The sequence below is a fragment of the Zalophus californianus genome, chromosome 4 (assembly GCF_009762305.2).
Source record: "Zalophus californianus isolate mZalCal1 chromosome 4, mZalCal1.pri.v2, whole genome shotgun sequence".
Lineage (NCBI taxonomy): Eukaryota > Metazoa > Chordata > Mammalia > Carnivora > Otariidae > Zalophus > Zalophus californianus.
Window position 1 is genome coordinate 57,844,178 of NC_045598.1, and position 16,715 is coordinate 57,860,892.

Sequence of the window (16,715 nt, forward strand, 5' to 3'; positions counted from 1 at the left end):
TCTCCTTTAGATGTGTCTCATAAAAGTCCTTTTCTTCTCTTTTAGCAGACGTCACAGTTACTATTTTTGCAATCTTTTTCCCTACTCCTTTTAACAAACCTCATATGTTAAGTACATGAACCAGGGAGAGCACATGACTCAAACCTCACCAGTCTGATACTCAACTAGAAAACTCTTTCAGGAAAGGGCACAATTCCCACCTGGGTCAAGTTCTTTTCTGCAATTTTTTTTTCTTTTCTTTCTTTCTTTCCTTCTTTTTTACTAGAACTGGTAGGGAAGACTGTCTTTTGCTGCTGGAACTATAGCTTATCCCTCATTCTTCAAATTTTTCTCCTCTTCCTTTAGGCTTTTTCTCAAATGAATTTTTTACATTTTTCATTCAATTTTCTATACTGTCAAGACTTTATTTAACAGTATCTTCAGGATACTTATAATGACACTTCTTTTATAATGAATATTTTTCAAAGACTATCAAATGACTTTTTTGCTGCTCATCCATCCTGAAATGAAGATTTATTCAAATCTAGTATGGGAAAGGACAATCAGACTGCCCCCACTCCTCTCAATTCATTCAAAAAATGAACAGCAGAAGGCCCTTCTAAACTCTGAAGCTAAAAGAACAAGCTGATATTTAAGCTTTTTCCTGTGAGACTCTATTCTAAATTCTAGATAAAACAAAGAGAATCAAATAGTTGAGAGATAGCTGCTGCATGGGAAACAAAGAAAAGGAAAATGGTGCAAGACATACTCCTAAAACTACAAAACGTTGTTGAAAGAAATTAAATAATACCTGAATAAATGGAAAGACATCCTGAGTTCAAGGATTAAATATTGGTAAGTTGACATAATGGTCTATAATTTCAAAATGATCTCCATCAAAATCCCAACTAGCTTTTTTGAAGAAACTGACAAGCTGAGCCTAAAAGTCATATAAAAATACAAAGTACTTAAGACTATCTAAAACAATCTTGAAAAAGAACATCAAAGCTGGAAGATTTACACATCCCATTTCAAAACTTACTACAAAACCACAGTAATCAACACAGTATGTACTTGTGTAAAGACAGACCTATATATCAACGGATCAATCACATTACACATAAAAATTAATTCAAAATAAATCATGGACCTAAATATATGAATTAAAACTATAAGACTCTTTGGACAAAAAAGAGGAAATCTTTGTGACCTTGGAATAGGTAATAATTTCTCAGATACACCAAAAGCACAGCACAAAAGCACAAAAGCAAAACTAAACTGGCCTTCATCAAAATTAAAATGTGCTGCAAAGAATGACATCAGGAAAGTGAAAAGATAACTCAGAGGGGAAAATATTTTACACATTATATGCTTGATAATATCCAGAATATATAAAGAACTCTTACAACAAAATACTTTAAAATCCCAATTTAAAAATAGGAAAGGATTTGAATAGCTTTTTCTCTAAAGAAGATATACAAATGGCCAGTAAGTACATGAAAAGATGCTCAAAATCATTAGCCATTAGGAAATACAAGTCAAAACCACAATGAGATACTACTTCATACTCACTAGGATGTCTAAAACAAAACAAAACAAAACAAAACAAAAAAACAAAAAAAGTGTTGGCAAGGAAGAGAAACCGAAATAAATCCTCATACAAAGTAAAATACTGTAGCCACTTTGGAAAACAGTGTGGCAGTTCCTCAAAATGGTAAATAGAGTTACCACATGACCCAGCAAAAGGTATATACCCAACAAAATGAAAACATGTCCACACAAAAACTTACATACCAATGTTCACAGCAGCATTATTCATAATAGTCAAAAAGTAGAAACAACTCAAACGTCCATTAATTGATGACTATACAAATAAAATGAGGTACATCTGTACAATGGAATATTATTTGGCAATAGAAAGGAACGAAATTCTGATATATGTCACAACATGGATGAACCTTGAAAACAATGTGCTAAGTGAAAGAAGCCAGTCATAAAGACCACATACTGTTTGATTCCACTTACATGGAATGTCTAGAGAAAGTAGACTAGTGGCTATCTAGGGCTGAGGGAAATGGGGAGTGGGGCTGGAAGTGAAAGCTAAAGGGTACAGGATTTCTTTTTAATTGTGGTGATGACTACACAACTTTGAATATACCAAAAGCCATTTAACTGTACAGTTTAAATGGATCAAATGTTTTTTGATATGTGAATTATATCACAATAAAGCTGTTTAAAATAAATAAATAGAAGGTAAGTGGGGGATAAGTAAAGTTGCTAAAATTGCAGCAACTATTTATTCATGTTCCTAATAATTTCTTCCTTATAAAAGCCTTTGTACTGGATATCTTATTTTGCCTTAATAATCATTACCCAGGTAGGGGCACCTGGCTGGCTCAGTCAGAAGAGCATATGACTCTTGATCTCGGGGTTGTGAGTTCAAGCCCCACACTGGGTGTAGAGATCACTAAAAAATAAATAAACTTAAAAAAAATCATCACCCAGGTTAGTCCAGCTGTGGATTAAAACAGGCTTTCTTGCCCACTTGCTTCTTTGGTATGAATTTTTCTATTCAATAAGGTATTAGAAATAGCTTTATTTATTTATTTATTTATTTATTTATTTATATTTATTCATTTAGCTACTGCTATAATCCTAAGGATAGCAGTAAATGAAGGCAAAAGGAAGGAGCTGGCTTGCTGTAGGGCACAAACTTGCTCCTGCCATCTGTTTCCCATATATATCTTTCAGAAAGAGAGAGAGTGAGAGGGGCAGGGAGAGGCAGAGGGAGAGAGAGAATCCCAAGTAGGCTCCATGCCCAACGCCGAGCCTGATGCGGGGCTCAATCCCACCACCCCAAGATCACGACCCAAGCTGAAACCAAGAGTCTGACACTCAACCAACTGAACCACCCAGGCACCCAACTGTTTCCCATATTAGACACATTCTCATCCTCTAATTCAGAGACATGACATAAATAAAATTTTACTAGAACATAACCACGTGTTGATTGTTTATCAATTGTTGATGGCAACTTTCATGCAACAGATGGTACAACCTGCAAGCCTATATTTACTATCTTGCCCTTTTTAAAAAAAAATTTTTTAATTGAAGTACAGTTAACACACAATGTTGCATTAGTTTCAGGTGTATAACATAGTGATTCAACAACTCTGTAACTATCTTTCCCTTTAATTATGTTTGTAGACCCCTGCTATAATCAGTAAGGGTTTCATGTCATAGTGCATTGCTTCCAGGATAGAACACCTGTCAGTCAATATAATTGCTATACATAATCACACATTACTGTTATTAACATCTCTCATAATTTAGTTTACTTGATTCTAGAGTCACTGTTTTGTTTCAATGTATAATTCGAAGAGAAGTTCAAAGGTTCTGCTATCTTTCCAAAATTTTACCTGGAAGTAAAATCCATTCACTCTCACTTAATAAATACTTACTGAGCATTACTATGTTCTAGGCATAGTGCTAGATATGAAAGATTCAACCATTAACAAGCTAGAAATAATTCTTGTCCTCACAGAGGTTACAGTCACAAAAGAGAAAAAAAATCAAAATGAAACAAAATAGATTGTGATAGGTGTTCAGAAAGATAACAAAAAGTTAAGATCAAAAATAATAATGAAAGACATAACCTTCTGATTTTTCAGGAAGGAAAATCTCTCTATGAGATAATGTTTAAAATGAGCTCTTAAAGGAGTAGGAACTAAGAACTCAAAGAATGAGAAAAAAAGCATTACAGTCAGAGACCAGAAATAACCCAACAGATTCAAGGAACTGGAAGAAAACAAGTATGGCCAGAACATAGAAAAAAAAGAGATTTGTACAAGATTATATCAGAGAAGCAGGCAGGGGCCAGATCATGCGGTGCTCTATAACTATGGTAAGAAATACGAACTTAGGGATGCCTGGGTAGCTCAGTGGGTAAAGCATCTGCCTTCAGCTCAGGTCATGATCCCAGGGTCCTGGGATGGAGCCCCGCATCAGGCTCCTTACTCAGCAGGAAGCCAGCTTCTCCCTCTGCCTGCTGCTCCCCCTGCTTGTGCTGTCTCTGTCTGTCAAATAAATATTTTTTTTTAAAAAGAAATATGAACTTACTTTTAAGTGGAGAGGCATTAAAGGATCTTGAACAGGGACATGACGTGATACAAATTACATTTCAAGATCACCCTTGTTACCATATAGAGAATGGAATGGAAGGGGACATTAAGAGATTAGATATGAGTTGGTGCAGTATTCCACAGAAAAAATAAAAATTGGTCTCAAAGTGGCGATGGAGCCCAATCAGTGGAGACGGAAAGTAGGATGATTCAAAATAACCTGTTAGATATGTATGCCAGGAGGAGGAGGTGAGAAAAATGACCCCAATGACTGAGGCTTGAGCAACCAGATAATTAATGATGTGATTTAATAAATGACTGGGTGGACAGATGGGAGGGGATAAGGTAGAAAATAATAACATTTTAAACAAGTAAATTTTGAAATATCTAAGATTCCCAAGCAGAGATGATTACAGAATCTGCGAACTTCAGGGAGAAGTCTAGATTAGAGATATAAATCTGACATTTAAAAAAAAAAAGACATCTGGGGCACCTGAGTGGCTCAGTCGTTAAGCTTCTGCCTTTGGCTCAGGTCATGGCCCCAGGGTCCTGGGATTGAGCCCCACATTGGGCTCCCTGCTCCGCGGGAAGCCTGCTTCTCCCTCTCCCACTCCCCCTGCTTGTGTGCCCTCTCTCCCGCTGTGTCTCTCTTTGTCAAATAAATAAATAAAATCTTTTAAAAAAAGAAAAAGACATTTAAAATCAAACACATAAATTTGTGAATACCCATTTTTTTCTCTAAAGTAGAAAAGGTAGTAATAGTTACCTTTCTTCACTTCTCTATTTTCCAGGAGAAAAGAAAAAAGGACCATATTCTGAATGCTGACAACGGTGACAAGAAGAAAACAAGGAACTGATAACACCAGTTGCTGTCAAGAAGGATAACTGAGTGGGTAAAGATGAATGGGAGGGAATCTTTTTTTTTTTTTTTTTTTTAAGTAGGGTCCATACCCAGCGTGGAACCCAACTGGGGGCCAGAACTCAGGACCTTAAGATCAAGACCTGAGCTGAGATCAACAGTGGGAAGCTTAACCAACTGAGCCACCCAGGCACCCCAGGAAGGAAACTATTTTTATAATGTATGTTTCATATCTTTTTATAACTTTGTAGCATGTGAATATAGTAACTTTTCAAAAAATTACACAAATTAAGGAGAATCCACCAAAGTCTAGACAGAGCACCTAGGTAAAGAAAGCAGGCCTTTATACACCTAGATTATTACTGTTTTCTTAAACCCTCAAGGAATACATAGATGGAAGGGTGGGGTGCCTGGGTGGCTCAGTCAGTTAACTGTCTAACTCTTGATTTCAGCTCAGGTCATGACCTCACAGTTGTGAGATCGAGCCCCAAGTCAGGCTCTGTGCTCAGCATGGAGTCTGCTTCAGATTCTCTCTCTCCTTCTTTTTGCCCCTCCCCCTTCTAAAAAAATAAAATTGGGGGGGAAAAAGGGTAAAATCATCGGTACCTACTGAAGTAACAAATTAAAATTACTATAACCAGTCAAAATTAATCACATTTTCAAAAGATTTATGAACTAGAAATGATTTTGTGTTCAACTATCCAATCCCTCTCATTTTACAGGTAAGTACATAATCAGAAATACATATTATAATTAAGGATACCAAATATCATGCTTTGATTTCAATATTTTAAATGCAAATCATCATTATTTTCTTCATCCTCACCCCCCTCCCACTCTAGCCAACACTGGATTTTCTTTACTGGCCAAGAATACCATGAAACTAAGTGCTCAAATGTCCCAGTTAATCCTCTTCTACTATTCCCTCAATTTTCTAAGACCTCAACCTGCTGCTTCAGCTAATTTGTTACATAAAAGATACTAAAAACTTAAAATAACCTTCTGCCAACTTTCCACAAATCTGAAATCAGATGCCTTGGTTCTAATTTGGTAAATAAACTGAATTCTGTTCTGTCAAATGAATAAAAAAATATTCCAGTAACATTAAGACCACTGCAATGCTAAAGTATGCAAATCAACCAAAAGCCTAGATTTACAGGACATCTATTATATGTGCCTTACACTATGCTATATACTTTATAAACCTTATCTTACCCTGACACCCTGTGAGACAAATTCTATTCCTATTTCACAGGTAAGAAAAATAAAGCTAATAATAGCTAGGTAACTTCCTAAAATTATATATCTAGAAATGTGTGTCATGACTCTAAAATCTTTATTGGACCAATAGTTTTCAAACTTTTTGGTCTCAACACCCCTTTTATACTCTTAAGAATTATTAAAGATCTTTTATATGGATTAATTATTTATATGGACAAATCTGTTGATATTTACTATATTAGTAATTAAATGTTGTAAAACTTTATTAATTTTACATTTACAATAACTCCATTACATATCAATATAATTTTTTTATGAAAAAAAAACTTCTCTAAAACAAAAATAAATGACAGGAGTGTGCTATTTTAAACTCTTTAAAAATTAAAATAAATTTCTTTAATGTCTGGCTTAATACACAGCTAGATTTTTATAATTATTTCTGCACTGAATCGTGGAAATTTGCTTTGGTTTGAAGTATATGAAGAAAATCTAGATTCAGAAGATACACAGTTGAAAAAAAAAAGTATTTTAATAGCCTTTTTAAATAATTGTAGATGTTCTTTGCAACTACACCAAAACTCAGTAAGTGGTGATTTCTTAAAGGTTAGCTGCAATATTAAATCCAAAACCATATCAATAAACTTTTTCTATTGAGTTACACTGAAATCCATTCGTTTCTCTTGCACTTTAAATGGATCTTTTACTGATGCATGATTTTGAAACATCATGCACTGATCATCTGAAAAATGCAAGTTGACTGAGTTATACAGATCTTCCAAATGTCAACACATTTCTTTATACAAAAAAAAAAAAAAACACATTTGGTAATATCACCAATCTGACCAGAGAAGTCTTTAAATACTGGGAAGCTGTCAAACTTAGTGAGAGAAACTATCAACCTTAGTGTGACAAAGACGAATTTCCCAAATTCTAATTTTTGATTCAAAGCTTGAATTTTTCAATTGGCAACAAATGCTACCAATTATTTTCTGTGAAGTCACAGGCTCACTTCATTCTTTTTTCCAGAAAATTTCTGCCAAGTATCCAAATTGGAATAACCATAGTTTGTCTGTAAGCCTTTCTTTCAAGTAAAAACGGTGTTCCATGACAAAAGCTGCTAGTTTGGCTTACCACTCAAACAACTATACAAATGTTTTCCCTTATTTTCCCTTCATTATGCAGAAGAACATCATGCAAAATCTACATTATGTCACAAAAAGTATCAAAAAGATAAGTACTTGAGATTAAGACTTAATAAAATTAATCATTTCTATAGCCTCATCAAAGACATTAAGTGAAATTGGCTTTTTTTTTTCTTTTAACTACAAGTATGTGGCAGTGAATACGCAATAAATACTAGCAGTTTCGGTGCCTTGATTCGTACTCAGGTTCCAAAAACTTTACCCACCACTGCTTTTGTGCCATCGGCAAAAATGTCAGCATAGTGAAAAAGGCAAGCAATGACTTTATATTATTATAGAAATAGTTTTGATTTCACCTGTGCCCTAACTAGGGAGAAAACAGGAAATTCTAAGTATTAGAACCAACATAGCTCCAGCTTCTACAGACACCTTCAAGCCCCATCCAAGCAAGAGGTAAAAAAGGGAGAATTTTTGTATTTTCTCTCATAAACAGTACTATACTACTAAAACCCACATACACATATAATATTACATCCATCATAGACTCCTAACCAGCTCTATCTTCTCATTATTTTCAAAGCTACCCCCACTTTTAATAGCATGTTAAACTGACCTTTGCCCATCCAAGTTTCTGCTTCATATAGCAGCCAGACTGAGTCTTTTAAAATCAGATCGTGTTACTCCTCTGCTCAAAATCCTCACTTCCTATTTTGCTCAGAGTAAAAGCCAAAATTCTCAACAACGGTCTATAAAAGTTCTACAACCTTATACCCACAGCTACCTCTCAAATCTCCTATCTCCTACCACTCTTCCTCTTGGACCAGCCACACTTGGCCTTCCTTCTACCCCTTGAACATGGTACCATTACATTTGTTATTCTCTGTCTGAAACTCTGTTCTGCCAGATAGCTGTTCCTTAATTTTCTTTAGGTGACTTTAAATTTCTCTTATCCCTGATGTCTTCCCTGACCCTGGCCTCAATGAAATACTTACTACTTCCTCCCCCCCGTACACCCAGACCTCTCTATTCTCCTTACCCTGCTTTATTTCACTCCATGATATTTATCATTATCAGTCATACCACATTATTTATTAGTTTATCTTCCCCCATTAGAATGTAAGCTCCATGAGAGCAGAGACTTTGGCCACTTTGTTCATTGCTGTAACCCCAGCATCCTAAACACTTGTCACATATTAGTTCAGTATGTATCGGTTAAATGAAGGAATGAATGAGCAAAGAAAAGAAAAAAATAACTATAAAGAACCATTAGAATAGTGTTAAAATCTGTTTATACTCTCCAAAAAGCATTCCAGCCCGGACCCAGGCAGGTCTCCACATGATTCTCTATGAAAGCCAACCAAAGGATATATATGCTTAAGAGGATATTCAACACAGCATAGGTGCTTTTATAGAATTCAGTATAGTGCTGAGTAAGACAGCACATGCATTAACATGCCTGATAAATATCTACAGCCAAGAATCCAAATACTCTAAACCAAGTCAAACCAGTAGATTAAAGATGACTTGTAGGAGAGTCAAATAAACCTAACCCTTTAGCACACTGACAGGCAGTATAAATTAAAGTATCAGATAAAACCGCAACTGAAGTACTATCTAAACCTCAAGAACAAGAATGTCTTCTGCTGAAAGGTACTTAACAGCACAAGTGAGAGTACGATACTGGTATCTGTGGATATTACTATTATATTAGCCTTTGGAGTTAAAATAGTTTCAATTGCAGTCTCCCAATTGAGACTATAATGCCCCACAAAGTAGATATTATTATATCTACTTATTTCAGTAGTTAAGTAAACAGTATAATTTCATAAAAACCAGTTTGTATAGAAGCATGGTCTCAAAGTTAGATCTAAGTCCAAATACAGAGACAGCCTTCTAGTTTGGCAGATAATCTTTGGAATTTCAACAAGAGTAACAGGCTCAAGAATAGATGAAGTTCAACCAAGCCACACAGTTAAACCTCATACATCCTGATAACAAACACCATTCATAATTTTCAGACAGGAAAAAGACCTTTTCTCTTTTCCCTACCCCATTTTACATGCTTCAGTATTGCTCTAAAACTGATCTTCCATCTATCCCCCAATGAAATAAATAGTATGTGAACAGGAACCCACTGTTTGGTCTGCCCAGCCCCCACTCAAGTTTTGAGGAACTATGCTCATTTTCTAGAACCCAAAGCATCCTATTACACTGTACTATGCATTAGATCTCTATGACTCAAGAATGACATTAACTTGGGACAGACTGCCTAGAATTCTGTTATTCAAGTTCTCCAGAATTCTCCTACCTTATTGAGGATGCAAAAAACAGAACATGGTCAATAACTGTTCATTTCTGCTTCCTTTTTTGCCAAAGTTAAAAGGTCAGAATTCCTGCTCCTATTATAGCTCAGTACAGAAAGGAGAGAAGAGGATTCCCCCCCCACCCTCTTCTGAGGTAGCTCTGCAGATGTGTTCACATCACAATTCTAAGTGTGAAGAAACATTCTAATACTTATAGTAATGCCATCAGGAAACATATCCACTTAACGCAAGGACAGCCCTACTCTGTTAGGAGAGGCACATGGAGGAAAAGATGAGAGGAAGGTCATATTCACATTGTCATAAAGATCAACTGAATCAACCCTGATAGATCAGTGAAGTGACAGATTTCACTGCCAAAACACCCTCATACTAAGTGAAGGTGCAGGACACTTTAATGGATTATCTTAAGCCTCCAGAAACTACTTCACTTTTTTTCTAAGACAAACTGAGGTCTGCCTTTCAAAAACAAAGTCCAGAAAAGACCAAAAAAAAAAAAAAAAAAAAAAAGAGGAGAAAAATACAAAACTATTACTGTTCTTTTAAAAGATGTGCCATCATTTTAACCTCCCTGGCCAAAACTGTTCACCTAAGGCTTAATTCAAGAATTTTTTTTTTTTTTTTTTTTTGCCATGGAAAGTCTAACTTTATAGTCACTTCTCAAACAGACGTAAGATGCATTATTTTCTTGCACCACCCATCATAAAGATTTTAGTGACAAACACAAAGCAGAGAAAATAATATCAAAAGGAAATTTAAAGATGTATATAGAATAAGCCAAAATAAACCTACCACATAGGCACCAAACAGATTATCCTAATGCCTCAATTCTCAAACATATATTTTTAATCATTCTGAAATTAAGATGTTTTAAAATCCCTGTCTGAAGAAATCTGCCAGCCACCAGGCAGAGAGGCTATACGTATTAACCATTTCATTACCATTCCCTTGAGTTACCAACATTGGCAGCAATATTCTCAACTGAAATTTAACTCACATTTGAAATTCGTAATCACCTTGTGAAATAGCTATACAAAGATTATGCTACAACTCAGTAAAAATAAAAATTAGCTACACAAAGATTATGCTACAACTCAGTAAAAATAAAAATTAACTGTATGGAGAAGATGGCTTGTCACATGCCAGGCAATGTAATTAAAGGCTGTAGAAACTGCCAAATCTCTCAGAACACATCAGAAATTTCTCACATCTAGGAAAGGCTGGTTTAAGCAACTCATGTATCAAGGACTTTCATCACTCTGGTATCTAAAAGTTTCTGACGAATGTCCAAGGCAAAGTACTTTACGTCTAAGGATATTTAACTCAAGGGAAAAAACAAAATTACAAGTTTAACAAATAGGAATTGCAGTCAAAACCAAGAAAGTGTTCTATATGCTTCATAAGCACTCTCAATTTTAAAGGTGCTAAAGAAGTAAAACTCATTACCATGGGAATTATTAAAAAAAAAAAAAAAAAACCAGCATGTCACCATGATACTTTAACTACCAATGGCAAAAAGTGATTCAGAAAAATTTTTACAATGTGAAGAGAGGCTTAGACTTAAACTTTAATTCTATACTAAAGAAAAAAATAATATAGAACTAAAAATACACTAAAGATATAAAGTTTAATAAAATTTGTGTACATTTAATGTATCTTTTCCCCCACCCCCCCAAAAAAATGCTTTTACTAAATATACAATGAGTCATAATCATTTGGCATATCTGAACATAGTATATTCATGACGTTATACCTATTACTGTATTTAACTTACATTTCAAAGATACATTTGGATCCAAATACAGTATTCCTCAAAATAACTGATGACTCAGAAAAGGCAAATCATACTCAACCAACATTTTACCACAAAAGAAAAAGCTTGATCCTTGCTCCTATTCAAGTCAGTAATTTGTAAATATACATTACATACGCACTCCAAAAAAAGTTTATCGAATCAGAGATCACTGGAAACTCAAAGAGCTAATGAATAGTGAGCTAAACAGTGACCAAATTAAGGTTCAATAAGCTTTCCAGCTAGGTAGAATAAAGGATCAAAACTAACAAGATAAAATTTAATAAATGTAAAGTCCTGTTTTAGGTTAAAAAAATAACTGCAAGAAGAGAGAAAATGGAGAGATAGCCAATCACTTGAGAAAAAGCAGTATTAAAAAATTAACATATTCTCGCACTGTATTATTTAGTGTGTGCTTTTTAGTAATATAAATTACTAAACGTATATTGCTTAGAGCAATAGAGTCTCCTTTTTGTCTTTACTTATAAGGTTAGTCTTGAGCACCATCCTCAAAGGGAAGAATTAACAAACTGAGTTTCATTGAAAGAAGATGATTAAAATTTTCATTTACTTATTTAACATAATTATATAGTCTTTACTATTTCAGGGGCCATCTAAGCAGTTTATAAACCAAGTCGTACAACGAATGGATACAGAAGTTAGGAATGTTTAACCTAAAGTTAAGTACATGATAACTCTTGTCAAATATCTAAAGAGCTATCATGTGGATGAGGTAGCCCATTTATTTGTGCCATTACATAAAAAAAGAAACAGCCAAAGAACAAAGAAGAGTCAGAGATTTGGACTCTACAGAAAAATTCTGAAAAGTTGTAAATGGCAAAATCTCTCCATAAGGCTACTACAAGGGGCCGCCTGGGTGGCTCAGTCAGTTAAGCATCTGCCTTTGGCTCAGGTCATGATTACAGGGTCTTGGGATCAAGCCCCGCATGGGTCTCCCTCTCCATCTGCCTGCTGCTCTCCCTGCTTCTGCTCTCTGTCAAATAAATAAATAAACTCTTTAAAAAAAAGCTACTATAAGGACTAAATGGGAAAATATATATTAAAAAACTTTGTTGTAAGTTACCACAGTACACATTAGAATTTACTTCTGTGCAGTATAGTGGGTCCTAATCAATAGAAATATTTACAGAGGTTGACCACTGACTTGAGTCCCAGCTATTAGTTCAGTTTCCAGCTTTGCAATTTATACCAAGTATGCAACTTTAGCAAAGTTTCCTTACATCTCTAGGTTTCACTTTCCTCACCTTTAAAATAAGGATAAAACAATCTGCTTTGCAAGGTTATTGTGAGAATTAAATGTAATAATGTAAGTAACATTTAACACGGTGCTGACACACTCAGTAAATCGTATCATCATCATCATCATCATGTTCTAGAAGTACGCCCTCTGGTGAATATAAAACTAACTATGTGGTATGATGTGGTATGACTGTATGGCCTTGCGATGCACCTGTATGAGTGTATGAATCTGCTATGCACTTATCCTGTCATAACAATCCAAGTACACAGCTTTAATTTGTTTGGTGACTTAAAAGGCATTTATCTTTTGTAATGTGAAGGAAAAAATATTCTTAAAATCTAAATAAAGTACCCAGGTTAGGAAAATATCAGGAAATAAAGGAACGTAATGGGGAAATTATGCAGCTACAGAAAAAAAGGGACTAAAGAAGTAGCACATTAAATACAACCTACTCTTGCTGGGGGACTTCACAGCATGAGGTGAGAATATATGGCAGAGAAAAAAAACAAGGACACTTTCCAGAGGTATGTGAACTACTGGTTACAGTCATCAGAGGTATCAACAGTACAAGGGCAGCTAAGTAAATGCAAACATTTGGTATGTCAAGGCAATTTAAAAAGTGAAGTTGAGTGGATAAAGGACAAGCGTTGAAGAGATTTAGGATTCTATTTACTTTGAACAGAATGAGTATTTTAATAAACCAACTCCAAAATGTTGGATTACAGAATATGGAAGCCCAATAATCCTATAATTCAGTACCTTCTGTGATTAACCAAGAGGATCAATTGTAAAATACTATCCTATTGTACCTTGTCAGTCATATTCATCTATCTCTTCTTTCAAAGGAAATTAACTCTCAAAAAGAAACTTTTATCTGTTTTCACAGATATTTCAAGGTAAATATTTTAAAGGTAATGACCCTATGAAAATATATATATATATATATATATACACACATACCTACATATATACATACACCCACTATGAAGGCCAACTCTGAAAAACTTCCTAATAAACAACGAATAACCTGAAACTACAACACAGCTCCTAATACAAACTGTTTCCCAAAGGGTTAGAATATAATTACCATCAACAAACAAGATTATGTTTGTTGCAACAACAGTAAAATGATTAAATAAGTGTAGGAATGAAAAACTGGGTGCAGCTTTCAGGTACTTTTTTGAGGATTTGAATTATGATAAATGACAGTGATATTATTACAATATTGTAAATTCAGATACAAGTGCAGCTGTTAGAGAATTATACAACCAATAGAAATCTTATTTTTTTATCTCAATTTTTGCCCTAATTTTAGATAAGAAGCCTGGAGTCCAATGGAATTAAGGGAGCTTATTCCTCAGGCGAGCATTTCATTAATGTTATATATTATTTTGAACACAGAGTTGAGTGTGTTCTAATTGAATGTATACAACAGTCATGTTCAGTTAAAAGCAGAGCTATATCTGTCAATTACCCAATTTAAAATGGCTTATTAAATGTTGAAAATATGTGTTTAGTTTTCATTAATAAATGTACTGCTGCTTATATGTCAACTCAATCACATTATGTTTTTAAAACTAAAGAAACAAAAAATTCAGCTAATTAGTCAAGGAAGAAAGTAGAAATACAGTCCTTGAATAATAAATGATACTCTATTTTGTCATATAGGCTATGATGAAGTTACTATGAAAAATCATAGTACTATTTTTAGTCACAGTCATCAAGATGAAACATTATTAGCAATTACGTAAAACAAGCAAAACACTCAAAACTCCAACAAAATTTTAGCTACTCAAGTCACTTACTTGCTCTAGGTATCAAATGCCAACAAATTTCTACCTTGTGGCTTTCAGAAACCAAAGCATTCTATATTCCATCTCAAAAGTATAGTGTAGACACTTTGTATCAAACTAAGTTTCATGAAAGCAGAGAAAAAGAAACAGACAACCCGATGGCAGGTAGGAATCACAACCAGTTGCAGTCAAGTTGGAATCTGTACCTGAGTAATGAAGGGAGGTGGGCCATTTATATGTTCAAAATTCGAGATCCCAAGGTGGGAGAGGGGGAAAGAAAGAAAAGAAACAGTTCCATAAACAAAGGAAGAAGGCCAGGTTGGATAAGAGGCAATTTAAAATTTCTTTGTCAAAAATCAAAACGTTGAAGGCCTGTCTCAAAGATAAACAGCTTCTCAGAGGAAACTCTGAAGTGGGCAAGGAGGAAACATTCCTTCGCACCCACAAGAACCAATCCCCTGACCACTGGCATGCTATTACTGAAACGGTCATGATTTACAGGCATTTGGCCCGGATGATGGGCAAAGGAAAGGAAAGAAAGGTCGGCTGGAGAGAAGCCTAGGATTCCACTGGCCTGGGGAGGCACAGGCTGGGTTCGGGAAAGGAGAGGTGGAGAGAGGGACGAGCACTCCTCACCGTGATTATCTTTCTGTCCGATATTGTGCGTGCGGATGAGAGAAGACAGTCTCCTCACATCCCCCTTGAAGACGCACTCGTGTACTGGGTAGTGTGCGGGGCAATTGCCTCCATCTGCGACGACAGCAATGGGGTTGGTGCCCGCTAGAAGAGCCGGGGACTGGGAGGTGGTAGTCACGGAGGAACTGTGCAGCGGCAGGGCCGGGACGCCAGGGGGATTGGAGGAGGCCGGAGCTGTCTTCAGCTGCAGCCGGTGGTGATGGTTACTGAAGATCTTATGACAGGCTTTGCCGCCCTTGCCGCTGCCGCCTGTCCCAATCCTGCCTCCCGTAAAGGTGCCGCCGAGGGTAGCCGCCGCTTCCTCATCCCCGGGCTCCAGCAGGTCCCCCTCTTCTTTGCTGGGCTTGTGGTCTCTCCGCAGTGAGCGGATCTTCTCCCCGGTCATCGCCGCCAGGGGCAGAAAGGGGATCCGGGAGGGTCACCGCCCGCGACGGAGCTGGCGCTGCAGCGGCGCAAGGCGATTAGAGCGGTGGCCAGGCGCCTCCAGCGCAGCATGAACTCTCAGAGCGCCCCCGAGGCCGGGACAAACGCATCTCCTGGAGAAAGAAGAGCCGGCTCTCGCCTAGGCACTAAGGGACGCGCGCTCGCTGGGGGGAGCTAGAGCTCAGGTGCCCACGACACCAGGATCCTTGTCCCTGCTGCCGCAGCCGCCTGCCTCACACGGAAAAACAGGGCACAGCCATCTTACCCTGACTTCTCTCGCGAGAGCTGCCTCGGGAGGACGGAGGAAACACCGCGATAAGTGAGCTGCCTGCTCCCTCCCTTGCACCTTCCACTCACAGAGAGCAACCCAGAGCCGGCTCCTCCCAGGCACCGTGTTTCCGCCCCAAGCTAAGGACGTGATAATCGCGGTGGCCGTGCTTTTTCTGTGCAGTCTGAAACTTTTAACCTGCGTTTGAGATACTCGATGCACGTTATAAACGATGACTTAAACCTTCGGACCTCTGGGCCTCCTGCAGAGTAGTGCAAACTGACGCCACTGCACACAGGATATGATGTCAGGGAGATGATGCACAAGACACTCGTTCACTAACCATTTTACTAAGCATCTACTCTGTGCCATATACTGAGCTAGGAATTTTATAGAACGCCACTCCTGGCTCCAAAGAGCTCAGCAGAGGAGGCAAGACAGTTGGGTGTACAGTATTTCAACTGCGCGACGAATGTGGGGAGCTGGACTGCACACACACACACACACACAAAATAGGGACAAATTTTAGTGTTGGGGTGTCAGAAAAGTCACCGTAGTTTAGGGGCTGACCGTGGAAAACAGGCTATTCAGCAAATGGGGAGAAGGGAGGTCGCTCAAAGTTTTGTTAGATAAATGAATTTCAAGCAGGTGTCAGAGTTTCAAGCAGGGGTATGGACATTAAAGGATGGCAAATAATTGTGTAACTGGGATATCACTGGGCTAGTTCCTGGCCAAACTGGACCCATCGTCAAATTCTAAAGTAGCCTAAATCTAACATCCCTAAAGTCTGGACCAAATAACTAAAGCTGTGGGGAACTAGAAGGGAGGAGAGTTAGCGA

At 36.9% G+C, this 16,715-nt stretch overlaps 1 protein-coding gene across 5 annotated transcripts in view; it reads right to left on the bottom strand.

Moving 5' to 3' along the window:
* ANKRD13C (ankyrin repeat domain 13C) overlaps positions 1-15,883 on the bottom strand; it is an 88,782-nt gene extending 72,899 nt beyond the window's left edge. For all 5 annotated transcript variants that reach the window (XM_027613663.1, XM_027613655.1, XM_027613647.1 and 2 more), the window contains exon 1: positions 15,126-15,883. In XM_027613663.1, coding sequence (XP_027469464.1) covers positions 15,126-15,570 — 445 coding nt within the window. In that variant the 5' untranslated portion in view covers positions 15,571-15,883. The remainder of the gene's footprint in view (positions 1-15,125) is intronic.
* Between the last annotated feature and the right edge of the window lie 832 nt (positions 15,884-16,715).